The sequence below is a fragment of the Penicillium macrosclerotiorum genome, assembly GCF_028827735.1.
Source record: "Penicillium macrosclerotiorum strain IBT 26536 chromosome Unknown utg000001l_segment0_segment0, whole genome shotgun sequence".
Taxonomy (NCBI): Eukaryota; Fungi; Ascomycota; class Eurotiomycetes; order Eurotiales; family Aspergillaceae; genus Penicillium; species Penicillium macrosclerotiorum.
Window position 1 is genome coordinate 2,664,964 of NW_026643081.1, and position 26,060 is coordinate 2,691,023.

Genomic DNA, 26,060 nt, shown 5'->3' on the forward strand with positions numbered 1-26,060 from the left:
TCGCCTTCACCACTTCTTCTGCTCAAAGGAGGGATTTCCATTGATGCAAAACACTCTATACCTCATCAAACAAAAGTCCCCGTGGCTTCTGACATCCAAACACCACTCCGAAACAAAATCCGCCAGACATACCACGGCAGTGGCGCCTCGCCCATCTTCAGCCCAGAATTCAGATCCAGATTTAGATCCAGATACCGACCCCTTAACAATGCACCAAAAACCCCCCAAACCACATTCCCGCGGAATCCGCCTACCTGGTCAGCCCCGAAAGTCCCTTCCCCCTCCCTCCTCTAACTCCCCACGTGGTGGAAATACGAACGACACCCTGAAACAGGCGGGGATCAGACGGAGCGGTTCGCGGCTGCAGGGGCCCGATTCAACGCCCAACCAGCCCGGCCCCTCCCCCTCTCCCCCCACCAACCGCAGAAACCCACTACAGTACCTAACCCCCAACGGAGCCCCTGCATGAATACGAGAGCTTGAATGGACGTCCCGCCAAGAAGCCAGGATTGCGGATGCCAGAGCGTCGTGTGACAAGATAAGGGCTGGACGCGATGGGCTCTTCTTCTCCTTCCCCGGGGCCCTGTATGTAGTGTACTGCTACACATTGGGGAAAGGGGGGGGGGAGGAGGGTGCTTTCTTCGTCGTCTTCTTGTCCAACGCTTCTGCTCGCTGCACGCGAGTTCTACCTCTGCATTGCATAATGGGAACTACATGAGGTATATGGTTCGGAGAGAAGAAGCACAAAAAGACAAAGGAGTCCAACGGGATCCGTCGATGGCGATTTCTCACAATATCGAACATGTTACTTCAAAATGACATACTAATGAAGCTAGTGAAGTGGATGACGGGAGACAAGAAAATGTTCTACACCAAGCGCGAGTAAAAGGGCTCTGGAGTACCGTGTTCGTTGATTGCGTATTGCGTATAGACAGAACCACAAGTGGAAGAGAGGCATGGAAACAAAGCAGGCCTGAGAAGGGAAGAAGAAGGACGGCGGGAGAGGGAGAGAGGAAATACTAATGGGTCTGCTTTGAGCCATGCGTGTATTAAGTAGGAGAATGCCGAGCAGATACTTCCGGAAAACACGGGGGCATGTGTGTATGTGTGTGCCATCATAAATAACGAACAGGGAGAGAGAGAGCTACATGACCAAGAAAGAGGAAAGTACAAGGCAACCAAAACAGTTGTCGTTATGATCCAAAAGTGCTTCAGAGGCAAAGTCGAGAAGGAAAATTCGTAGGGAGGAGTGACCAGAAGAAATATACTGGCAGAAAGGAAGCCCAACAAGTGATATTCTGAAGAAGATAAAAAAAAACAAACAAGGTTAAAATAATGGAGGAAAGGGGGTGTATCACAATCCACACAGATAACAAAAAAAAATATTCAAGCATTTTACAGCGTCACCAGAACCACAACCGCAACCAGAACGGCGAAGAGCGAGCCCCGCAGGACACGCTCACCCTGCGCCGGGGCACCGTTGTCCTGGGTGCTGCTGCCGCTGTTACCCTGGCTGAAGCCAGTGCTGGTGGAAGAGGAACTGCTGGTAGTGGAGCTGCCAGAGTTGCTGCTGGCCATGCCGCCCGAGCCACCGTTGCTGCTGGGGACGCTGTCGCTGGCGGAGGCGGTCGCGCTGCTGCTGCTGTTGGCACCCAGAGTCATGTCCAGGCCCGTCGCGCCGAGGGAGCCGAGCACGGTCGAGTTGCTGGTGATCTCGACATCCGCCTCCATGGCCGAGGAGGAGGTGTAGACGTAGGAGGTGTTGCCGGTCTGAGAAGTGCCGGACGGAGCTGAGTAGCAAGTGACATCCACCTGGCCGATGGTCGCGTAGTAGTAGCCCTTCTCCTGGATATCGGTGCTGTCCCAGTCAATCTCACCACCAGCCCAGGCGATGGTGCCCTCGGCGTTGCTAGCCTGACCGGCGGGCCAGATCGACATCTGCAGACGGGCGGGGGTTTGCGGGTACTGGTAGCGGTTGGCGGTAGAGTTCCAGGTGTCGGACTTCTTGAGGGTGCGCTTGACCTCGCCGTCCACGGACCACTGCGTCTGGTCGGGCTGCCAGTCAATCTCATAGGTGTGCCAGTCGTCGAAGGAGTCGCCGCCGTCGATGGAGGCGTTGGCGCTGTTGTGCCAATCGAGGACACCCTGCCAGTAGTAGTTGGTCTGAACGTTGCTTAGGTCGGCACCGACGAACTCGTAGTCGATCTCGTCCTTGACGTCGGACAGCAGAATGAACGCGGTGACGACACCGGCGCCACGGCTGCTCTTAATCTTGCCGGAGATCTTGCCGTACCAGATGTAGTGGTTGTTGGCGAACAAGGTGCCGACGCTGTTCTTGGGCATGGTCATGAGGAGGCTCCCATCATCAATCTTGGGGTAGCCGCTGTAGGTCCAATCGGCCTCGGAGGCGTCGCCGAGGTACTTGGTGTTCAGAATGGTGTTGTCGAGGTTGTCCCAAGTATAGGACTTGTCCTCGCAGACGGGCATGGGGGCACACGAGTCGATGGAGAACGAGGATTGGATGTCGCAACCACCGAGGCAGTATGCGCCAGTGCCACACTCGCCATATTCTGGAGAGAGCCGAGGAAGTTAGCCCAGATTGATGGTCCTGCGAGGATAGAGGAGAGGAGCAAGGTTGACTTACGTGAGCAGCAAGGCTTATCCTCGGGACATTGGCTGCTGGTGCTGCAAGTGGTGGTCGCGAGCGCGGTGGCCGAGAGGGCCGTGAGGGCCAGAAGCGGAGTCGCGAAACGGACCATTGTGTGAGAGATTATGTGCGAGAAATCCAGAATATACAAGAATAAAAAAAAAAGAAGAGGAGTATGGAAGAGCCACAGACAAACGAGCGAACTGTGGGAATTAAAACGAGGGCTAGAAGAGTGAACGAGGGACAGCCAGTGAAGCACGATTCACTGCGCAGGTTGGCGAAAGGAAAGTCGGGAGGAGGGAGAGGGAAAGCCGTCAAAGAGCGACAAGAGACAACCGTGCCATTTGTCCCGAAGTGGACTTTGGTCGACGATCGATGGGCCAGTAATCCAGTAATTCAGTACTCCTGTACTCCTGTACTCCTGTAATCTATCGGGGTATCGGGGTCACGTCGGTATCCATACCAGTGATATCCAGGGAACAGAGGACCCATCACCCCTTTTGGGCCAGGGTAGAACCTCGTCCAAGCGTCAGGGTTCGTGGATTAGGGGGCTTATCGGAACACTATGGACAGAATACAGCATACAGGGCGGGTTTGGGGCAAACCAGGGAACATCGATAGATTTTGTTTAGGGGCCTTGTTTAAGGGACTGTTAGGGGACTGTTAGGGGACCGAGTGGAGCCGCGACTTGTCCCTGTGGAGTTCGGGGGTCTTGGGAGGGTCTTGGGAGGGTCTTGGACGGCCTCTGATGGGCGCTTGCAAAGGGGTTTCCGGGGGACTCGGGGGGGGGAGGGGGACCCTTTTGGGGCAAAGACACCACTGTCTTTCGGGAGCTCAGGGATCTTGTGGCCTGTGCATGTGTATGGTACGGTAACCTCGGAAGGGGTTTGGTAATTTATCTGGTCTTTTTTTGGGGTTCCAAGACAAAGTTTCTGGTTGTCCGGGTTATTCTTAGCTATTTCCATACCCTGAACCCTGATCGCCCTATCATTCTTGGTTGACGTGTGAATTGTGAGGGTCGTGATGCTGGTGAGGATGGTGATGATGATGATGATGATGATGATGATCTGGGGGAATTGAGCGGACTCCGCATACTCTGCATGTATGACTCCAGCACCTGCGGTAGTCCTCATTTGCCAGAGATTAGCAGGTCTGATTAGTTCATTTCACTGGGGCCCCTAGTGGCGGGGGCGTTGAATCGGATTAATTAGTGGACGGCCGTTGGAGACCACCTGAGACATTTTCCCTCCAGGTGTTTGCCGCCGACCAGCCCGATGAAGGGCAAGACCGATCCTCCTTACAGAACGAATCCGGTTTCTACGATGATTATTATATATCAATTATCACCTCGATGGTTTCTCTGTTGAACAACACAACAATAAAACCAAAACCAAAACAAAAAAAACCCCCCTCGAGGTAGGACGAAGTGTCGCACCCAATTCCGGTCAATAGCGGTCAAATCACTCTCGGCGCAGGAACAGGAAGCAAAACCCACGCTGTGTTCCCCACGCGGGCCAGCCCAGGCCTCAATAATTATACCATTGGGACATGCGGGATGGCGCAGCCTGGGCATTGTGCGCCGTAGAACGTCCACCACATCGTTCCATTCGACTCGTGCTGACGACTCGTGGCGGCGGACTATCCCCAATAATCCATCATCAAACTCTCTCGACGCCGTAGTCTGTTCGGGATTGAGGGGTGCAGACTGCAGACCCAACTTTAACCGACCAGGCTACAATGCAAAAAAGTCTTGGTCCGGTTAGTCGCTTAGTCGATTCGTCTGCCAAATCTCGTGACATGGGCGCATGCCCAAAAAGGGGGGGAAAGTGGCCCTCCAAGAAACTCGGCGTCTGGGCCTGTTCAGTGGGCACCAGGACTCGTGTTATGTAAGAATAACTGGGAATGGAATCACATTCACTTTCCCCGTACGAAAAAAGAAACAAAAACCTTAAAGCAAGATCTGCTTGCTCCTGCGAACGGGAAATGCGCATCTAGGAACGAGCTGCTGTCGATCCAGCGGCAGCAGAACCTTGTCTGGTCGCATGCGGGCCAGTCGCCGCCCGCCGGACATTCGTGCTGGAGCTAACAAGGAGCGACGCTTGCTGATCGCCTGGGCATGAGGGGGCACCAAATTGGAGCGTGTACGGAGTACAGTGCTCTGTCCTCTGTACTCTCTACTCTGTGTGCTGTGTTCTGTGCTCTGGAGCCCCATACAGGAAGGAGAAAGAGAGAGAGAGTCTTAGGAACTGGGACAGCTACCACATCTGATGTGGTAAACATCGTGCTTTTGGCCAGCAACCGATATTTTTCTTCCAGAAGGAATGCTGAGCACCATATCGGAGATCCTGTGTTGACTCGGGCTGTTTATTATTCAGCCCAAGAATGTGTCATCCCCGGTACGCAGAAGTAAGGGGCGTTCAAATGTGCGTCCCAAATACCATCGGCCGACCAAGACCGATAAGGCTTGACGGAGCACAATACAGTCAATGCCGTCCGTCGGCGGGGAGCAGGCCCGATGTGACGGGCTGCAATGAACTCGACTCGACCTGAACCTGTGTGATGGCGTTCCAGCACGTTTCTGACTCCGCGTATTGTACTCTGTCCTCCGGACGCGCGAGCGCCCGATTGCCGCTTCCAGGCTAGCGCTGTGCAACTGCCCTCGAAGCCCCATCACCACGCGAGGGTTGGTAGGATTCCAAATATTACCAGACTCGATGGGAATGCACGAGCTGGATGTGCGAGGCCGGACGTGCAATGGGTTCTTGCATTTATGTACGCAGGGTAAAATTGTCGAGCAACTCTTAGCCTTCTCTTCCTGTTCTAGTGCTCACTCCTCGCCGCTTTTTTGATCACTAAGTAGAAAGAAGCACGCCTCTGAGCGGGCCTGAGCTACTTGGTAGTTACTATTATGCACGCCCTCGCTCGCGGAGTATTACAAGCTTAGCTGTAATACAGTGACCACCCTAGTTGCAGCCTCTCTGTCTAAGGCGTAAGATACTACTCATAGAAGAAAGGAAATTGATCTTACTCAAATACGAAAAAAACGTAGTTCACAAGCGTTCAAATCACACAAGCATTCGGAAATCCTCATCAAAAAAAAAGCCTTTTTCAACGAAAACGGTATCTGTGCGAAAGATATCTATAACTTTGACAAAAGCCGGCTTCGTAATAGGGTTGATATCTATTGCTTGAATCGTAACACGTGAGATATTTCTACCGCCAGAAAGCTCGTCTACAACTAGAAAATCGAAAATCGAGAATGGATAAGGGCAATTGAATCTATATCAACAATCAGGTTCTCGCCTCCGCCGTGTATTATATTTGAAGGGGGAGGTCTATTTTGCGAATTAGTTTTGATAAGCTACTATACTATCGCGATTTCAAATATCACAAAACGGATAGACAACTGATAATATAATCCTACGATGGCTAGGAAAACTCTTTGTTCGAGCAACAATTACGTGTACGTAAGGCAAATATCGGTTGTTGGAAATAGATATTTTGCTCTATTAAAACGTTTATACGGCCGCTTCATTAGGTTCTAGTCCCGACTAGGCCATAATCATACCAATAAATTTAATTCCCTGGAATCATATAACGAATCATATAAGAAAAATCATGGATCACCACGCAGGGTGAATCTCAGCTTCAGAGTAGCGTACTCCATGCCGGGACGCTTTACACCCTACAACAACTTTGACTTGGACAAATAAATTGGCTAGTCTATCATCATCAGGTGGGTGAATATACACCCACTCTTTCACCGGTTCTTTCGATGAACTTAGTTGCAAGCGCATGGCAAAGAGCAGCATCCTCTTCTTGGTCAAATTCCTTGTTGAGTGCAAAGGGGATATGGGGCGAGTTGGGAGTTTCATGCACTTCAACATCATTACCATTCTCCTTCAATCTGAGTGGGAACTCAATAATACTATCATAAAAGAGCTCCGATGTACCAGCAGAGAAAAAGACGGGAACGCCCAGCTGATATTCGTTCCCGAGAGAAGTGAAGTAAGAGTTGTTGCTATCCCATCCAGGGGGTATAAAGGCTCTCTGGCCCCAGTCCAGGAAGTCGTATTTGACATAGTCGCGGTTGTAATTGCGGTTCTTAGGCAGATCGTCCACGGTCTTTCTGCTCATATCGACCCATGCAGATAGCAGAAGTGCACAGCGAGGCAGAGGAAGCGCCGGATTTTCGTTCTTGATATATCGCAGCATCGCAAGAATCATATTAGCGCCTGCTGACTCGCCGGCCAGCACGATTTGAGAAGGTGGGGTTTTAAATATCTCCAGAGCATAGACGTAGGCAGTGATTCCGTCCTGAAGTGCCGCTGAGAACGTCGTATTCTTGTCCCGCGAGAGGCGGTACTGAATAGAAAGCAATGGCCATCCAGATACTTCGCTAAATCTATTGCAGCCCCAGCTGGCACCATCGGCCGGACGCGGACCGAAGGTCACATAGCCACCTGCGTGGAAATGGATGATCAGTCGTCGCGGAGGTTCAACCGGAGCCTTCGGGTACCAAACAGCGCCAATAGGCACGGGCTCAATTTAAGGAATGGAGCAAAGGATTCCTTTATAAATCTTATGCATGGTCGTCTGTTCCATGCCTTGATCGGTGTTAGGCGCTGCGATAGTCTTTTGGGGGTTAAGCACAAAGAAGCGATCTCCATCTGGACCTGGTTCCAGTTGTTTTGGCCATGATTTCTCAACAGCCATCCAATATTTCGTGAGCGAATTTACGATGCTATAGAAGAAGAAGTGATTGAATTAATTATAGACATGAAGACGTGACGGAGGATGCACTGAAGAATAGGGTGCGAATGAGTCTGTATTGGGTCTATAGCAGACCGACTACAGAGCATGGGGCATAAAGATTATGGCAAGCCTCGGCCCCTAATAAGTGGTTATTATCCTCATAACACCGGAGGAAGTCAGGGGTAGATAGTTATACGAAGCACATACTCCAGAATTGCTGAGACTTTCTAGCGCTATCAACCTGTATCCTTGTAAAAAGATATTAATGAATCGCTCGATCAGCTGCGCCTTGGGGGATGCCGACTCCCTTTGTGTGCAAGGATTTTGTACGGCTTAACGATTATCTTGCCTTCGATGTACAAAGTAAAATTAATGAATTAATAAACACTATTATGTACCTAAATGGATCTATATGAAACGCCTTTTCAAGTTACCGTCCACACCATAAGCGCCTACGTCGGTTTGACGCATAGAAATGAAAAAAAGCCAAATTACTTGGTCTTATCTGTATGGTCGCCGCACAACTTGAGGATTTTCTCACAGGCCATCACGCGTCCAGGAATTGGGGATAATTGATTCCGGAGGGCCAGCGCTTTGTTGCGTATTGTCTCCGACTCCTCGCTAGCGAGAACGCGCCGAAAGGCTTCGCCAAATTCCTTGCCGTTGATTTTTGGTGCGCTTTTCTTGCTGCCCCAGACTCCGATGCCATGATACTCGACTCGGCTTGCGAAGTCGTACGTGTCGAACCAGACCGGTAGCACAATGTGAGGGACACCGGCCCTGTTCATGGTCAGTTTGTGCAGACAGGATACAAAAGAGAAAAGAAAAGGAGAGGTGAATGGGGACTCACCAGACTGCCTCATTGTAGGAGTTGGCGCCACCATGATGGACCATGCAGACCACATTCCCGCTCTCCAAAATACAGGCGGGATCAGCATTCAGCCAGCTCTCGGTTCGGACTCGTTGGGTAAATGAGTCGTCGACAAAATCCTCCAACTTGAAATCTGTTCCAGCCAGAGTTTTCATCTTCCATAGGACCTGGACATCGCTCCGGCAATCGAGAAGAGTCTGGATGGCCTCTATGTATTGTTTCATGTTCTCAGTGTCGGTGAGAAGGTGTGATCCTAAATTAATCAATACTGTGGGAGCTTTGGCCAGCCATGTCGCTAGACTGGGGCTTTCAACCGCAATGGAGCGGAAGGGCCGTAGGATGGGGCCGCAGGTGGTAAATTGCTCGGTAATTTGACAAGGGAAGTCTATTTCTGGCGAGCAAGCTATAATGTAAGGGATGTTTTTGTCCTGTAGAGTTTCCCATGTTGCTAAAGGACCTGGAATACCGTGCTCGTTTCGGTAGGTGTTCAAATCCTTGAGGGCAGGGAATTTGGGGTATATTATTGCCACCTGGATGGCAAGATAGATGTTTTTAAAGAAAAATCGCCAGGGGATGGGGAACGGAAAGCCAGAGCCAGAACTGCAACCGATGAGTCATTATATTAGCGAGTAACAGTAGACAAGGAAAAGATTGTTGCTCACAAAGGATATTTCCAGAGCGTGGCCAGCCACGGTTGGAAGACATGGTCTTTAAGGGAATTCGCGCTCAGGATAGTGAATTCTCTGCCCGCTGTCCGGCATGCATCTATGCTTTGATAAAATAAGGAATCAACAGTAATAAGTGTGGGCTGGATCTCCTTGATTATGGTCACTATGCTGTCATGTGCCTTCATATATTCGGGACCGGTCCAACACGCCATTAACTTTCCACTCTTCGTTTTGAAGGCATCTAATACGCCATCATACCCAGGCAGGTGGGTTGGAAAGACGCTCTCGGACCATCTCTTTGTATAGGTTTCTGCCATCGATAAGCCGTCAACTGGGTGGAAAGTTGCTGATTTGGCGGGTCCGTCCGAGAGGAGCGCAGCCCGGGCATTCATTTCCTCCACCGGGCGACTTAGGGCATTGAATGAGGCTATATGTACGTCGCAGCCACGGAGGAGCAACTCGTGGGCAACCGAGAGAACAATAGTGGCCTGACCAAGCTCACTGTGGGTTATCATGAGAATCTTCTGGCCTGCCATGATGGGGAGTGGGTGGGGTGAAAACGAGCAACGAAGCACACAAAACAGGAGAAGAAATTCCAGATATTGAAGCGGAAAGGAGCTTATTTAGAGGCCGAAAAAAGCCCAGAAAAGTCAATTGGCAATTGGCAGTCACTTTGTTTTCCCTAACATAGAGCTTTGTGTATTCGGAATCCCTACAGCTTCGCTTACTTATCGATCATTTTGGGGGCGCTTTCTCAATAATTCCATAATCCGACGACGTTTTTTTCCCTGGAAAGGGATCCTGAAACCAATCATGAGCTAACTTTACATGTCGCGCCTCTGTCAATTCCTTTTATTGGGGTGGGGGCGAAATATAAAGAGAGTTTCATCTGTAACCAGCTGGAATCTCACTGCAATTTGTCCAGATCTGGCTACCGAAACGACAACAGAAAACACGGAATCGTTCATTGGTTAAGGACGAGTGGCGTTGGGGCCGCCGAGCGCCGAATTCTTTTTGGAACACCAGCATTTCCCAGGGGGGCCGGTACTCATCAGATTTAGGTCGGTACTGTGAGAGCTTAATCCAAGCATCTCCTCAAGGTTCATTCTACTGCCAATACAGGAGCCACAATGCTTTCTTTCTGATTTAACCTTGATTCCTTACCCAACCGGCAGTCCACTACGCTGACAAGTAGGACCTCTACAAGTTATTAGTGCTTACAATCGCAGCTGAGTAAGAATTACTAGTAAGTAATTAACTAACCGACGCTATTCACTAACGTATTTCACTATCCCGTGACGCACACTAGCTGGTGACGCACCCTACCAACTACTACTTTTTGAAAACACTATTTTTCCACCAAAACACTAGATATTTGATTCAACTATCTAGCATTACATTGATTAATCTTATGCCCTATATTCCCACATCCAGAACACCGAAACACACGCTTGGTAGTAGGCCTAGCGCATATAGTAGGCTGCTGAGTAAGCTCTGTGTTAGAGAATAACTACTTGTAAATGGTAGAAAGCCTGCCGACTAGGTAGGAAGATAAACGTCAAGTAAGGAAAGCAAAACACTGTTTCTTGCTATCATGGATCTCTCCATAATCCTCAATTTATGTACAGGCTTCAACACTTTCCCACATGACCAAAGCAAAGACGATGGATCACATTACAACATGCGGTCTGACGTGGCCCACATGTAACAAAGGTAAGCAAAGGATACAGGGAAGAGGGGTTCACGAATCCCTAATGGAAGGGCACCGAACCCCCAGGGCCTTGTAGGTCATACATCCATGTTGGGGAGAAGTGGGGCTGTCATGTCGAAGCCTGACCGATAAGGTGTCAAACTGACACCTGAGGCATAGAGTTGGGAATAGCCTCATGTTGCAATATCATATGACATATCACTACGCGTTGCTAGTAGAAGATTTACTGTATCTTTAATATACGAAAGCCTAGGGGAAACACTACACGTATTAAGCGATAGTATCCACTGACAAAGTGAATCCTCTTCTTTTTGTGTTAGTTTATAGCTATTAGGGCGTATATCAACAATCGAGGCTCCCCCTGCGCGTCGTCGGCGAAGCGTTGCTTCTGGCACGCTATATATATCTACTGCTTTGCGAATTGATAGATTCGTGTCATTTTTAATAGCTTCGATTGCTAATAGGATTCGGCCTTCCTGTTCAAGTGATTTTAAGCGCTTTTCAGAACGTTTTGGTGGCATGGTATGTGGTGGAAGATAGTAGGTGACGCGTGGGAAGCGTTTTGATGGGGTGCGTCATCCGCTAGTGTGCCTCACGGGATAGTGAAATACGTTAGCGTTCGGACTACACTAAAATTCGGATCATAATCCCACCTACTATTTTGGAAGAGACTAGTTTTCCACCAGAAAATCAAATATTTCAATCATCTTATCTACCAGCGAAATTATTAATTTTATGCCCTATATCATTATATCGAAAAACACCGAAAACAGGCCTGTGTATAGGCTCAGCACGCTCAGTAAGCTGCTACGTCTGTTGGTTTGGGCTAGGAATATACTGGTCTCCTCAAGATCCAGTCTCTTACAAATTTAGGAGCTACTGGATTTATCCTTGATTCCTTGCCCAACCAATGGCCCACTACTCTGACAAGTTTACCTTTACAGTATCCTCATACAATAATAAATCTATAAAAGGGAATAGTAGTATTAGTAGTATTCATGTACTAGATATCACAGTATAGATAACTCAAAAGAGGCTCTCCTTTTCAAGTATAGTAAGTTATGGACTAGACTTCAGAAAGTAGCTACTGAGCAGTGGCTATATAGCTAATACCGCCCATAAGTAACCAATTGCTAAGATCTTTGAAATCATGAAGCATGAGTCATCCATCACATGCCATTGCTATAGCTAATCACTAAATCTAAGCTCGCGCTGATATCTACTCAGTGAGCCTTAACCGGAGCGCCCTCATAAAAGCGGCGGCAGCTGAGACAGGAAAGCTCCACCTGCCAGACATTATCCGGTCTTTATGGGTGCATGTATAGAAACATGACTCGTCATATAGATGAAGATGAAAATGAACGAACGGAGACAAGTCAACACCAAGTGTCATGGGAGCATGGGCCCCCCTTCCATGTGGTCCCCCATCGGGTGTCATTCGGGAAAATTTCCGTAATTCGGAACTTGATAAGACAACAATCAATCTAAGCTCAATAGAAGATTTTATTTGCTGAGACATGACACGACATCCCCAGGGTTGGGTGGAAAGCCGACACCGTGTCCAGTTGAGTCGGCGCATGCAACCCACACAGGATCAGGTACGAGCAGAGATGTTTTCCCTTGAAAGCCTTGAAAGCTACACGCTAAAATCTTTTAGGACAAAAGCGCCTACAGAAGGAAAATGTCTGACGACGTAAGCAGCGTCTCATAGCTTCATGCGAGTCCACAACAGCCCCCAAAGACCGTCAATGACCTTACAACAAAGCGACCGCTTGTATCTTTAGGGAAATCGGTAGATCGTCGACCGTGGGACTACAGTATGTATACAAATCAACCGTGGCCTAACGCCAGTTAGCCTTGTATACACCGTTTCCTTTCAAGTCCGTGAAAACATAATTATACATGGAGTAAGAATGGCGTGGCGCAAAGGGATATAAAAAATAAAATAATCTAATTAAGAATATCGACAGATAATCTAAGGTTGTCTAGTCTAGTGAGTAAGCCACCGGTCGATCTTCCGCGCCACATCGACACACCGCTCGTCAACGAATCTAGTATATAGACCCGCTACATACAGATTGATGACAGACAGAATTACGAAACCAGTCAACCACGAAAAGGCAAAAGGCCCCGTATACTCACTTGCGGCTTGTGTGCCCGGATACCCATCTCGCGTGGCTACGAACCATAGGAAGTTCCGGATAGGATCTCGGACCAGGTGGTAAACAGACTGGTGCACGAGGTAGAGCGAGAAGGAGATTTTACCCAGATACTGAATTGGACGCACGTTCAAGGGGCGTTGCAGGCTGGGCGACTGGCTGATAGCGAAGACGACGAGCACCGAGCCGACAGTCTTCCAGCATTTGCTCATCACCGCCCAATCGCCGTCCCAGCGCGATGATTCGACCGCCTCAAGAAATTGGTAGCCCGGCGGGAGATGGCCATCGTCACTCAGACACACAAGATAGGTCCCGAAAATAAAACAGATGGCGTTTCGGAGAGTCACTACACGGGGCGACTTCATTTTCGAGGCCCAAATCGTGGTCAAGGTATGGAAGGGCAATTTGGGTTCTTCATCAATGGAGGTTGCGCCTGATAGAATCCGCATTTCGGCCATATAGAGACCGGCCATGAAGCCGAAGATGTCCCAGAGTCCAAAGTAGAACCAGTAGACTGTCAGACACGCCAGGGCAAGGCGGCGGAGCTGCGGCCGCCAGAAGGCCAGCCCCAGGATAGTGAGATAGGTGATGCAGGAGCCACGGAATTCCAAGGGCATGGTCCAGAGCTGGCCGTTCAGACCCGGATTGCCTTGGAAGCTGATAATATTCAAGTTGTCAATCATGTAACGAAAGACAAAGGTGACGTGACGCCATGGGGTAGTCCATGGTCGTCGGCCCCAGAGCGCGTCGTCGCCAAAATTCCACTGGTAGAGATTACAGAAGAAAAGCACCTGCGAAATGACGGTAATGACAAAGACGGGCAGGTAGATGCGGAAGACTCGGCGAGTGACGGCGGAGGCTAATCGGCGCACAAACTCGCCGTCGTTGCTTTGGCGCAGGCGGAGGAGGTTGATCGAGATTGCATACCCCGAGATCACCAGGAACAACGGGACCATGGCATGTGCGGCGAAGAGTAGCCGAATCGGGGGCAGCTGGATCAGTCGCCGATTTTCCTCGGGGGGATCGGCCCAAAACGAGAGGAAGGCATTGTCTAGGACGCCGCCCATGAAGTAGTGGTCTGTTGCAACAATGGCGGCGGCGATGCCGCGGAGGCCATCGAGCCAGGTGGTGCGGTCCATGGTCGTGTTGGCCGCCAGCCGGGCGAGTTGGATTCAGGGAAGAAGAAGAAGGAATAGGATTAATTCGGCATTCTCATACTCGTCATGCACTCAGCACCCAAGTCAGACTAACGGAGCAGAGACATTCAAACCCGATGGTTACGATAATTGGGGGCCGTCGAACTACTAGCGGCGGGGTGGACCCTTTTTTTATTTTCCTGTTTTCTCTTTAAATTTGTGACCCACTGGGGCCACTAAGGGTCATGGATGCTATGGTAGCACTTGGGAACTAAAACCCCTGAGTACATACGTTATGATGTGGGGAGAGCAGAGTCTGACACCCGGGACAAGGTCTCAACTTGGGAGCATGCTTCACTCGTCCATCTTCGTCCATATTCATTCATTTACAGGGATGGGTATGTATTAGATCATGCAGATCTTGCTATTAATATTCAGATTCATATTTATTAATGTTCCATCCGTCGATCACTCTGATTTCTCAAGATTAGGGCCCCGTCGGATCCCGTGATCGACTGTAGTGATTTGTTGATGATCCGCCAGCCCTGCAACGGTTGTGATCAGCTCTATAGAGGCCGTAGAATGTGAATATACAAATCTACGAAGAAGAAAATAGCCTTCATGAAAATAATCAGCCCAGTATGCTTCACTCTTGGCAAGCCCAGTTTTCCACTCGACGGGGCAGCCACCCGCTGACCCAAGGCAGGCTCGTCTGACGCCGCGAATCGCCCTCAGGGATGCCGTTGCCTAGCAGGACCTTGTTGTCCATCTTACACCGGTCCTCGTAGAAGGCCCACTGCACGCACTCCGCCCACGCCACACAGGCCGCTTCACATGCGTCAACCGACTGCCACGCGGTGCGCCAGGTCTCACCCGACTTGACCGTGTTTGGTGTCTCGGCTGTTGTGGCAGTGCTCGACGTGATTTCGTGCTTGCCAGACCAATTATCCCACCACTCCGCACGCGGGCGGAGGTACGGGGCGACCAGCGCCTCGTATATGTCGCGATATCGCAGCGGGCCCTGTTGAGTCAAAGATTAGTCTTTTCGGTCTATTTTCAGATCTGGGGAAAAGAGCGCAGATCCAAAGAAAATTTTTTCCCAAGACCAAAAATCGCACAAAATAGAATTAAATGAAACACACCAGACAAATGCGGGGGAAGCTCAAGACTCACCTTCTCAAAGTTCCAGGACTGTTCCAGATTGTAAAATCGCGCGACATCGCGACCGTGCGTATGGTGCCAGCTATACACGGGCTTGCACCAGTTGGCCGGCTCATACCAGGTCGACCAGTGCGCGTCCGGGTTGAACCCATACCGGAACCGACTGTCGTCGGTCGTCTCGCCGAACTGCACGCCATACTCGCGCAGCACATGGCCCAGGATATGATCGCCACAACCATGTTCTTCCGTGAAAGCGGCGAACTTTTCCACAATGCGCGAGTCCTGGCCGAAGCTCTGCTCCCATGCGCCGCGCGAGAGCGCGAAGCCCGAGCCGCCGTGCGCGAAGTAATCGCCGTGGATCCACGCCAGACTGCCCAGGTACCAGGGCTCGCGATGATTGAAGGTATTGAGGTGGCGTAGCAAGTTGGGGAGGAAGATATAGGAGTCGTCCTCCATGAAGATGTACCATTTGGCATTAGGCCGATTGCGACCAGCGTGTTGGACTATCGGTAGGAATTTGTACTTATCCAGTTTCCATCCACCGGGGGGTCCAGCCGCGTCGCCGGGCATGTTGGAAATCTCAGCATAGTTCTGGCGCGCCTCGTAGTCAGCCTGCTGCTGGTATGGTTGGAAGGTCGCCGATTGGCGAACGGTGTCGGAGGTGTTGGCGAGGATGTCGATAATGTTCCATTCGCCAATGGTTTCGGGATAATCGGAATACAAGAGCACGTTGTCAGGGTGGATGCGGTTGGGCGCGAGAGTCGTGGCCAGGTGAATGGGCACACGCTTCCACAAGACCGTGGCGCCGGTCTTGAACATGAGGACCACATCGTCGGTGGTTAAGCCCTCGGAAGAAGGAAGAGATTGACTGGAAGTGGAAGGAGAGGAAGAGGAAGGAGAGGAAGAAGTATAGACATGAGGTTTGGCAGAAGGAACGGCAGAAGGAATGATGTGAACGCGCTGGTCTACAGCTTCGTCGTCGACATAGTTGGAAGTAGAGCTCGAGTCGGCCTTGCGCGGGGACTCGGCGACGAAGGCGTTGGGAACGGCGGCCGCGGGGATCTCGCCCAGTGGACCCTGACGATCCAATTCAAAATGATAGACAAAGATGAAAAACGTCAAGAGCATAATCCCCAAAGGGACTACCTGATTGTCCTTGTAGAACGGCTGGCGCATCGTGAAAGCAGATGAAGGCGCTCAACCATGACAAGAATCAGGCACAAGACGAAGTTCGGCTTGTTGATAAATTATTCCCCTCTTTTCTTAAATTTGTCAATCATTCGATGACCCACAGGCAGCCTAATCCCAAAAGAAAGACAATACAAGAAAAGACCAAGAGCACCTCGAACCGAGCATCTCGTCAATCCTGCAGTGGTTGCGCCAAACCCTAACGGGATTCGTCCGGAATTTGAAGCCTCGCAACTCCACTTGGATGCTCCAATGTCTCACCAGGTTTTCTAAAATAGACCCACTATGTTCGACCGGTTTAGTGATAGCGCTGACTTATACCGACTCATGCGGCTCGAATGGACCCCGCCTAGAAGTAGACGGTCACTAAAAAATACGAGGTCTTATTCGCAGTGTCGGGATGACCGGAGAATGCCCCTGAGTCCTAATCTTGGAACTAGCGGAAGGCTAGAGATTAGCAGACACGGCTAGGCGGCATGTCTGAGCCTCACGGTCGTGCCATGGTCTTATGCTTTTGGCGTAGTGAAATGGAAAAAAAAAATTTAAAAAAGTGGACGCGAAGGGACGCCTGGCGGAAGTTTGATTCTTTCTTTTCGGAGTTTACATTGAGTCGACGAGTACATTCTCTCTTATCCTTCGTTGTTTGCCTCACGAATCTTCGATTTCTTCTTGATTATTTGTTACTTCGTCATTCGTTATTTGTTCTCGCTGGTTGAGTCCCGGGGTTGACCTCCTAATACATACGATGGACTCTTTCTCCGAAAAGAACTTGTATACGGGGCACTCGATGTTCAAAGAACGGGGCCCTGACGTCTCTCGCTTTCGACAGTTTCTTAATCTACTGGGATGCATTATCGTGATCCCCATATACTCATACATTACGGGCTATACGCGTCACCCGTTAACCCTAGATATTCTGCTCACTATTTTTGCGGCCGAATATAATCGTTATGCAAATGAGAGCCGCCGGAGACGGCTGCAAGCCCCTTCCAATCAAGACCTTGAAAAGGCCAGTTATCTACTCACCAATGCGGATCGGGGCCCAGAATGCATGGCCGCCATTGTAGGCTACCGGGAAGACCCCGAACTCTTTGCGAGGGCACTGGAGAGTTACAAGGACACAGCGGAGTGTCGTTTTGTCCTGGTCGGAGTCGATGGGGATGACACGCCTGACATGGAGATGGTTCAAGTCTTCCAACAAGTAAGTGAATTGCACATATGTTTCTATGAATCTGGAATAACATTCAAACCACAGGTTTTCACCGACAGATCAGCGGTCATTCAGATCGAGGAGCCTTTGGGTGAGATTGCCATGAAGACTTTTGAAAAGCTCTCCAGCATCGATGGGAACTCCCAAGCCCCCCAGGTGTATATGGAAGCTACTATCGCCCACTGCTGCCGTCTTGCTCGCGAAATTTTGGCTGAGCATGACCTGGATCTCGGCGAGTCTGGTGGCATTACCAGGCTGTGTCTATTCCAGCCGCATCTGCATAAGAAGGGTATTATGTTCTCAGCATTTATCTTTTCTATTGTCATCTCTGAGATGCTTGGGATTGAGTATCTGTGGTCCTCCGACTCCGACACAATTGTCTTACCCTCTTCTCTACGAAGCACGATTGAAACTATTGCTGGAGACCCCCACGTGGGTGGAGGTAGTTCTGGCCTAATTGTGCACAATGAAAATGATTCTATCACCACGAAACTCGGCAGTGTGGTCTACTGGTCTGAGCTGTACATGACCCGCTCAGTCTCGACCTCGTCAGGAACCAGTGATTGCCAGTCTGGCCCCAGCACAGCCTTCCGAGTCTCTGCGCTCCCAGCGGTCTTGTATCCATGGTATACGCAGACCGTGCTGGGACACCGCATGATCGTCAATGAGGACCGCCATTTGACAACAAACCTACTCATGCGCGGATGGACCGTGACTTATGTCTCCGACACATTGACTGCGACCGATACGCCTACCACCTTGAGTCGCTGGATCATGCAGCAAGTCCGCTGGAGCCGAGCAGGCCACATCGAATCCTTCCAACAGCCCCAGGTCTACCTCCTCAACAACCCTCTGTTCTTCTGGGCCGCCATCAAGCGTGAGGCCGGCCCTCTGCTAGGATTTGCCTACATTCTTTACTACCTGATCACGGGTAGATGCTTTGCCTACTTTAACTGGTATGATGTCGGCATCCGTATCGCCTATACCCTCATCTATAATTTCTTCCGCAACCCCGATCGTGGTCCAAGCAACTACTGGTTCTGGATCGCTCCGGGCCTCCTGTTCTACAATATCCCCCTTCCAATGATTCACCTGTGGAGCTTGATAACCGTGTTCCAAGATGGCTGGGGGACGTCCATGCGCTCTACGAGCGAGCTGTCGCAGCGCGGTAAGGCCTGGAAGCGATGGAACGATCTGGGTTTCTTTGTTGTGTGGATGGGCATTGTTGGAGGCACATTGGCACGCATGTTTGCGAATATGGCTGGCTGGGATCAGATGAGTATCTTCAAGGCTATTATCTTGGGCATTCTCGTGCCCTCGGCGGTGTCCTTTTACGGGCTGGTGATGCGTGAATGATCCAAAGAATAGACTACTATACGGTTCCCCTCCTTAGACTTAAAACCTAGAGCTCCTAATTAAACGTGAATGAACAATTCTGATGCAAGATTCGGGTATATATAGTAGATTGGAACAAGGCAATCTAATCCTGTAACTGGCTGGCCCATGCATCATTATAATGGCACATGAAGAGGAGCTTGGTGCAGACGGGCCAAAGTCAAAAGCATGTGCTCAGCTCAGTTGACGACAAATACTTTAATCCAGGGAGAAATTGTCCTGTCCAATCTCTTTGTAAAGTCCTTGGGAGCAATAAAACGAGGTTTCCTGTGCCGGCCCTCACCTCTGATTAAGCTCAAGCAGGTCATGTATCTGAAACAAGGGATCGACATTGGCGATTATTGCGCGATTCGGCTAGATCCAACCACCAAGCCAAAATCCAAATACCCTGTCACGTATCTGATACACTTATGATAGCTTCGACCGGCCTGCATAAACATGCCTAGAAACGGCGCATTGTCCCTCTTACTGTCCTTTTCAACCAGGCAAATTGGAGATAAACGCCAATCCAAGAATAGCCGACCAATAAAGCGCCAGCCACTATTATCGATAAATGTGGCGACTGATATGTACATTCATTTAATCCGGTTTATTTGCAGAACTATTTCGAGATAATGCTCCATGACTCGCGCAATCATGATAAAAACCCCTCTTTGTGAACTATCTACTTCTCTCACTTCCTGATAACCAGCGACGAAGCTAGTTGAAAGAATGCAACATCTCAATATACGAGGCGCAATAATACTGGTAGGGATCTATTAGATAGTGATAGGAAATCATGCCAAGAGAAGTAATCATCATCATCTATGCTGACCGATCCATAAAAACTACCTCAATGAGCGCAATTATACAAAATCCATGGTGTTTCCTCTCATATACAGGATGGCCCGAAACGTCCATTTCGCATACCGTGAGTTGCGCTGTTTTTCTCGTGATGGTTCGGGTTGGAATATTTCCCTCTTTATTATTTTAAATCTCACATAAAACCTCATATCTTAGATCCGAGTCAATCCGAAAGTGGAGGGAAGTTTCGCACAAAGCTAGCAAAGCACACAAATGTCAGCTTTCTGCAAAACAAAATGACTAAAACGAATATTCAAGACACGGCTTTCCGTGGCGTCTTGTGAAGGGGTGAGGGGAACATACTGAGCAGGGCATTCGTAGCCAGAGGGGTTGTTCTGGAGGTAGAGCTGATGGTACTCCTCTGCATCCCACCACTGGCCGGCCGGGAGGACCTGGGTCGACACGGGCTGCTTGAACCACTGCTCGCTGACCTTGGAGGTAATATCTTCTGCGATCTTCTGCTGTTCCGCGCCATGGGTGAAGATCACGCTACGGTACTGAGTGCCGACATCAGGACCCTGGCGGTTCAGGGTCGTCGCGTCGTGCATGCGGTAGAAGAACTCGAGGAGCTGGCGGTAGGTGACGATGGACGGGTCAAAGGTCATCTGGAGGGCTTCGGCATCTGCAGAGATCGGGCAAGCATTTAGTGAGCATTTGTTTGTTTCATGAGGTGCGACGGTGATAACTTCAGGAACTTGGGGGAAGCATTCGGGGAAGACATACGGCCTGTATCGCCTGAGCAGACGGCACGGTACGATGGCGACGAAGTCTGGCCACCGCAGTAGCCGACTTTCGCGTCCAAAAGACCCTTGCCGTTGCCGAAGTGCTTACGGTACAGGTGCTCGACGCCCCAGAAGCAGCCGGCGGCAACAGTAGCCTGTTCGGTGGTGGAGGACATCTTTCGCGCTTGCGATTCCGGGGTCAAGGCGAGAATGGGTGAGCTGGTTGAGAAGCGACGTAGGAGGCGTGAAAGGAGGGTAGAGGCTGCCGGAGCGGCGAAAGACATCTGCAGAATTCTGGATTCTGGTGGGGAACGGGATGGATGGCAAGTGGGGTGCAGCCCTGGAGGGAGGGTATATCTCTGTATAATGCCCGGGACCAGACGGGAGGAGCTGATGCAAACACAGTCGCTAGTTTACGGAACTGTGGAAGCTGAGGTGAGTAATCCAGTCAGTGTGGCGCTTGTCTCGACCGACTAGACTGGATCTTTGAGGAAGATGATTGTCGGGAAAGGAAATTTGGAGCTGCGGACTGCTGGAAGTGGCGTCATCTCGTCTGACAAAGCAAGTCAGAGCTCCCCGCAATTGGGAAACTCCCGGGATTTAGGCTTTCGGAGAGTTTTGGTGGTGCCTTACAGCCATTCCAGTCGTCATCTATACTGGCGATTAAAGTGATTGTTAGGTAGTGGATGGCATCTTTGAGGCCACCGCAACATAGTTGCAATGAAAACAAACTAGCGCCATTAATGTACACGACAAAAAGAATATGTCAGGGCGGAAAAGAAAGTAAACACAAAACATCGACATCCGAATGCAACCACACTGCTCCAGCCGGGTAACATAGTCAATGACACGAGAGAAAAAATGACACAAAGAAAGAAAACACCGTTAGATCCATGGCTGAGTTTGGTGGTTAGGGGAGCAGACAAACAGAAAGACAGAAAGGAAACAAAACAAAAAAAGGTGGTATCTAGTACGCCGACGCCATGCCAAACTCCCACTATTCCTTTCTCGGTACAGGAGAAACAGAAAATCAATTCGTTGTCTACCGCAATCCACCAGATGTGAAATCCGCTGTGTGGTTCACTGCGGGCGCGGCAATTACACTGAGGCGGAGGGCATCCCTGCTAGACAGGCTGGCATGTCGAGGCCGGATTTCCCCTCCAAGGGTCGTACGGCGGCTGGTGTTCTTCATCACAGGCAGGGTATGAGGACTCAAAACACGGGGCTTAGCCTCGAGCTCTCGCTCACTCTTGACCATACGCCGAGCCTGGGAGGCAGTGAACATGGTGTTCTCGCTAGGAGAGCTCCCGTAGGTGTTGGAGCTGGGACTGCGACGGCGGTGGACCCGCAAGGAGTTGGAACTGGCGGTAGATCCAAAATGACTGCTGGAAATTCGGCGCATGGCAGAGTTGATTTTCATTGCATCATCTTTGTCCGTCTTCCAGTTGTCCTTGTTCTCTGATTTGCTCTCGGAAGCTGGGCTACTGGAGAAATTTCCGCTTGGAGACCGAACAGCAATGCGAGATGGGCGCTCTGATGAGGCGCGGTTGAGGAAGCTACTGCCATCAATGTCACGAAGGGGGGAGTTTTCGTTGTCAGAGAGAGGGAGGCTAGCCATTGGGGGGGTGCTAATGGAGAGCTTCCAACTCGCGGTTTGGACAGGAATCCAGCCTTGAAGCGACTGTTATTCTTCTGAATGTTCAATGTCGGCTCAGCTGGCACGGGAGCTGAGTAATTCAAGCCAGAAGGACTCACTACCCGCGGGATGTTGCGGGGGATAGGCGATACTCCCCGAGGCAGTGAAGGCTCCGAGGGCTCGCAAGGCTCATCGGAGCTAGATTCACCGGCGGATTCGGGCTTTTGAGGAGTCTTTTGAAATTCAGTGAGAGGAGCATCCTCCTCATCATCCTTCCATCGAACAGATCGCTTAGAGGCCTTAGGCTGTGTCCTTTTGGGGGTGAAGCTAACACTCTTTCGTCCGGCAGCTATTTTACGTCTGCGAGGAGAGCCCTTTGTAGGAGAAGGAGGCGCTGCCGGGACAAGGTCCATGGAGGGTGTAATCGACATTCTCGGCGCAGGCATATTAATCATACTAAATCGCTTCTTCGACTTAGAAGGACTAGCAGATTTCATAGGGCTGTGCAAATTCAAGTTGGGAGCGGACGACGTGGTGCCGTCCGACTTGACGATATTTGACGCAGCACTGGAGCAGTGCTCCAGCATCTTCGTGAGAATCGCACGTCCCTTCTGGATAGCTTCACTTGCACTCAGTTGCATGATTTCATCGATAGAGGCCATAAGCTCGAACTGGGCTTGGAGCAACAACTGCACAGCAACCGTTTCTCCGGCCTTGTCCTGCTCTACCACCGCGGAAAGAGCCTCGCGTTCGGCATTCGATCGCAGAAGCTCAGCCTCTCTTTCCAAATTGGAATAGTCACTGTTGTCACTGATTTCAAACTCTTGTAATTGTTTGGCCGCATTCTCAACTGCCGAATTCATGGCTCGGTCCCATGTGTTCTTCGACAATCGCTGGTTATAATGGTGTCGGCTACCTTCAAGTTCAATAAGAATGCCCTGCGCAGTCTTTCGAATGGCATACAAGCTAGCCAGTCCTTCTTCATCCTGTCGATTTTCACATACGCTATCGAAGGCGGCAATCCAGGAAGACAAAATGCCGATGCGGCGGCTGATCTGGCGCAACTTGAGCATGTTGCTAGTCTTTTCTTGTCTTTCCGGCAGGGTATGCTCGTAGGCACTGCGAATGCGTGCGACACCTTCACGAAGAACAGCATCCTTTTTCTCGGTCTGTTTTTTGAATTTGGCGAAGGCGACATTTTCGTAATCTTTCTGCTGGGCTTTGAGTTCATTGATCAAGTTCATCTGTTCATCGATCTTGACCAGGAAGTCCTTAACGTGACGGTTGACATTGAACACGTTGCGGGTAACCTTGGTCTGGATATTCTTCGCGCGATTTGCATATCTTAGAGTGTTTTGAGTCTCGTCAAAGTGCTGGCTCGAGGGGCTAACGCAGACAATCATCACTGTCTTGCAGTTTCCACCAAGGGCAAACTTTAGTAGACGAGTAAGCTTAGAGTTTCGATAGGGGATGTGATTGCGCTTCCGAGGGTCGCAAAGGGCGTTGATGCAACTGCCTAGGGCCAATAGAGACTTGTTGATATTGGCACCCTCAAACAACCGCTCTCCCCGGTTTTTTGTAGCACTGGCTCGCTCACTTCCAGCTAAATCGATGATGCTCAAAGTAGCCATGGTATGGGGTTCATTTTGGCCGGCATTGCGATCTTTCTGGGCGATGTTGATTTGAAGAACAGCGTGTGATCGGGATGAGGTGGCATTGGCTTCGGTAGGCGACATGGTACGGCATTCGTTACCCCTCACAATCATATCCATGACTTCCTCAACATTTTGTGGATGATGACTAGACAGGCCAGAAACCGAGACTGACTGCTGACTGTCCTCCCGTAGCATGAGACCGCCCTTTGGGTTACCACCTGGGACGAGCAGGTCTCGAATCGTTTCATTGTAAATTTCAAGATAAGATAGCGATATCTCGGTAGATTTCTCGCCGGCTCTCTCATCGATTCGCTCGAAGAGCTCTTGCATCGTCATGAAGATGATTCCAGGTTGTTGGGCGGTTCCGGTAATTGTATGAGTCTTTCCGCAACCTGTGGCACCGTAGGCGAAGACTGTTGCGTTATAGCCGTCAAGAACATTATCGAGGAGGCCGCGTGTAGTCGATTCGTAAACTTCGCCCTGTGAGGCATTCTGGTCGAAGATTCGATCGAAGGCAAAGGTTTGATCTTTGACCCGCTTGCCATTCGGGATGACGCTCTTGGAGAACTTCTGGACGGGGTTGTCCTCTGGAGGATCGAATACCCTGGCCATGGAGTTAGTGCCATGTACCTTTTGTGATAAACACAAAATCAAGGGGAGACACTCACAAGCATCGATCGTCGATCACCTTAACAATGGACCGGATTCCCTTCTGGTTCAGCTTCGGAGCTGGCACGCCGGCCAACGATCCATCGCCAAGGAACAAGGGACCATCGTCACACTTGGAAATTTGAGCAGCTTCACGGATAGTAAATGGTCTCACGCGGACCGCGACAGTTATGGAAGAAGCACCATCGGAGGCGGGCATGGTGGATGGTGGGCTGTGTTATTCCCGCCAAGTCGCGATGATTGCGGGGGAGGCCGTGTCGAAGCAGCGACAACCCTGCGGTCGGCAAAGGCAGGAGGTTGTGTTGACGTTGAAAGTAACGATGGAAGATGAAGAATGTGTGGAGCTAAAGGGTGTGTGTATGGGGTATTGGGATGCAGGACCGTAATCTCCGAGAGTCCCCTGGATGCGATTTCATTTGTTGATGCGACGGCGTGTTGTCTCCTCCTGGTTGCCCTGAGCAACCAGTACAGAGTGGCCATTGCGCTGCTGCGGGCGTGGCAATAAAGCAACCTGCCATATTAGGCTATGAATTTCCTAGGTACACAGAGAGTTATTCCGTGGAGCCACATACAACTTAATGATGCCACGCACACCCTGTTTCACCTTTGTCGCAGGTTGCGGGGCGCTATTTGATGTATCAAATTAGCACAATGTGGTGTACTCTGTACACTTCAAGGCTACGCGATATCTACGATAGGAACCGGACTAAATCGCCTTCATCTAGGGGAGAAGAGTGTCCAGTGGTTATTTCTATTGTCCCACTCAGCTATATTTGTGACAGAAGCAACAGTTCGTCCACAAAACCATCATGTTGCTCCATGATATTATCGTCTACCCTCATCACGATCGCACCCGCTGCAAGATCGAAGACAATAATCATCCGTAGACTTTGAGATCCTTCTCTTATCCTTTCGCCTCCTTTCCAAGCACCAAAAATATCAGAAGAAGGCAAGCAAGAAATTCCGTTAAATCAACAGCGCCACTAGCCCGTTTTTTTCCCGGACTCCAAGTCAAAAATAAAATAATCTTATTTGTAAAGCCGTAAATCGTGAGACATCACACATACTAAAGCTCCTCTTCATCGTCGAAACTTGGGATCACTACGTCCCAACCCGAGTCTTCCACATCAAGACCGACTTCGAGCTCATCGCGCTCTGGTATCTCACCCGGGTTGCGGAAGCGGAATGCAACCAAATGGCCATTGCCGAGGCCTGCAGCCATCACAGTATCGGATGGTATCTTGGACTTTCCCTTGGATGGAGCATTTGCGACATTTGTGATGTCTGTGGTGTCTGCCTGAAGCCGGGTCCATCCTTTCTCTAGATCGCCTCGGTCCACAGGCACGCCAAACTCGATGAGAGCGGGGTCGGTCGGTATGGAGTCACCATTGATCTCACGAAGTTCACGCGATTGCAAAGCTTCTAGCAGCTTCTCTTTGGCGGATGAAAGAGGTTCGTGAGGCTGGAGCGAGAGGAGTACGGTGGTCTTATGCTTCTTCAAGAGGAGGGTCAACGACCGTGGGTCGGGATTTGATTGTTTCAGTGGCTACCCCGCGACGTCAGTAGATTGGACATACATAGCCAGATCAAGAGAAGCTGGACAAACCATCGTGGAGGAAGCTTATCGAAGTGAT

The 26,060-nt window shown here is 50.3% G+C and overlaps 10 protein-coding genes across 10 annotated transcripts; 1 reads left to right on the top strand and 9 right to left on the bottom strand.

The window, feature by feature from the left end:
- Positions 1 to 1,395: 1,395 nt before the first annotated feature.
- utr2 (putative cell wall glucanase (Utr2)) lies at positions 1,396 to 2,759 on the bottom strand (the record flags this gene model as incomplete). Its single annotated transcript, XM_057072614.1, has 2 exons — positions 1,396 to 2,570; positions 2,645 to 2,759. 2 exons carry the CDS (start codon positions 2,757 to 2,759, stop codon positions 1,396 to 1,398), a joined length of 1,290 nt encoding a protein of 429 aa, XP_056939144.1.
- Positions 2,760 to 3,288: 529 nt separating this feature from the next.
- Positions 3,289 to 3,780, bottom strand: N7462_000889 (uncharacterized protein; the record flags this gene model as incomplete). Its single annotated transcript, XM_057072615.1, has 1 exon — positions 3,289 to 3,780. One exon carries the CDS (start codon positions 3,778 to 3,780, stop codon positions 3,289 to 3,291), a length of 492 nt encoding a protein of 163 aa, XP_056939145.1.
- Positions 3,781 to 6,263: 2,483 nt separating this feature from the next.
- On the bottom strand, positions 6,264 to 7,363 carry N7462_000890 (alpha/beta-hydrolase; the record flags this gene model as incomplete). The annotated part of the gene is made up of 4 exons (XM_057072616.1): positions 6,264 to 6,332; positions 6,404 to 7,012; positions 7,043 to 7,189; positions 7,301 to 7,363. 4 exons carry the CDS (start codon positions 7,361 to 7,363, stop codon positions 6,264 to 6,266), a joined length of 888 nt encoding a protein of 295 aa, XP_056939146.1.
- Positions 7,364 to 7,893: 530 nt separating this feature from the next.
- On the bottom strand, positions 7,894 to 9,477 carry N7462_000891 (glycosyltransferase; the record flags this gene model as incomplete). The annotated part of the gene is made up of 3 exons (XM_057072617.1): positions 7,894 to 8,182; positions 8,253 to 8,873; positions 8,936 to 9,477. 3 exons carry the CDS (start codon positions 9,475 to 9,477, stop codon positions 7,894 to 7,896), a joined length of 1,452 nt encoding a protein of 483 aa, XP_056939147.1.
- Positions 9,478 to 12,642: 3,165 nt separating this feature from the next.
- On the bottom strand, positions 12,643 to 13,950 carry N7462_000892 (acyltransferase family protein; the record flags this gene model as incomplete). The annotated part of the gene is made up of 1 exon (XM_057072618.1): positions 12,643 to 13,950. One exon carries the CDS (start codon positions 13,948 to 13,950, stop codon positions 12,643 to 12,645), a length of 1,308 nt encoding a protein of 435 aa, XP_056939148.1.
- A 643-nt stretch (positions 13,951 to 14,593) lies between these two features.
- On the bottom strand, positions 14,594 to 16,284 carry N7462_000893 (uncharacterized protein; the record flags this gene model as incomplete). The annotated part of the gene is made up of 2 exons (XM_057072619.1): positions 14,594 to 14,968; positions 15,121 to 16,284. 2 exons carry the CDS (start codon positions 16,282 to 16,284, stop codon positions 14,594 to 14,596), a joined length of 1,539 nt encoding a protein of 512 aa, XP_056939149.1.
- Positions 16,285 to 17,041: 757 nt separating this feature from the next.
- N7462_000894 (uncharacterized protein) lies at positions 17,042 to 18,862 on the top strand (the record flags this gene model as incomplete). The annotated part of the gene is made up of 2 exons (XM_057072620.1): positions 17,042 to 17,497; positions 17,552 to 18,862. 2 exons carry the CDS (start codon positions 17,042 to 17,044, stop codon positions 18,860 to 18,862), a joined length of 1,767 nt encoding a protein of 588 aa, XP_056939150.1.
- A 1,045-nt stretch (positions 18,863 to 19,907) lies between these two features.
- Positions 19,908 to 20,750, bottom strand: N7462_000895 (peptide-methionine-S-sulfoxide reductase; the record flags this gene model as incomplete). Its single annotated transcript, XM_057072621.1, has 3 exons — positions 19,908 to 19,968; positions 20,048 to 20,438; positions 20,468 to 20,750. The coding sequence occupies 3 exons, from the start codon at positions 20,748 to 20,750 to the stop codon at positions 19,908 to 19,910; spliced, it is 735 nt and encodes a 244-aa protein (XP_056939151.1).
- A 758-nt stretch (positions 20,751 to 21,508) lies between these two features.
- N7462_000896 (kinesin family protein) lies at positions 21,509 to 24,625 on the bottom strand (the record flags this gene model as incomplete). The annotated part of the gene is made up of 3 exons (XM_057072622.1): positions 21,509 to 22,147; positions 22,222 to 24,361; positions 24,426 to 24,625. The coding sequence occupies 3 exons, from the start codon at positions 24,623 to 24,625 to the stop codon at positions 21,509 to 21,511; spliced, it is 2,979 nt and encodes a 992-aa protein (XP_056939152.1).
- An 867-nt stretch (positions 24,626 to 25,492) lies between these two features.
- N7462_000897 (uncharacterized protein) lies at positions 25,493 to 26,035 on the bottom strand (the record flags this gene model as incomplete). The annotated part of the gene is made up of 2 exons (XM_057072623.1): positions 25,493 to 25,972; positions 26,033 to 26,035. 2 exons carry the CDS (start codon positions 26,033 to 26,035, stop codon positions 25,493 to 25,495), a joined length of 483 nt encoding a protein of 160 aa, XP_056939153.1.
- Between the last annotated feature and the right edge of the window lie 25 nt (positions 26,036 to 26,060).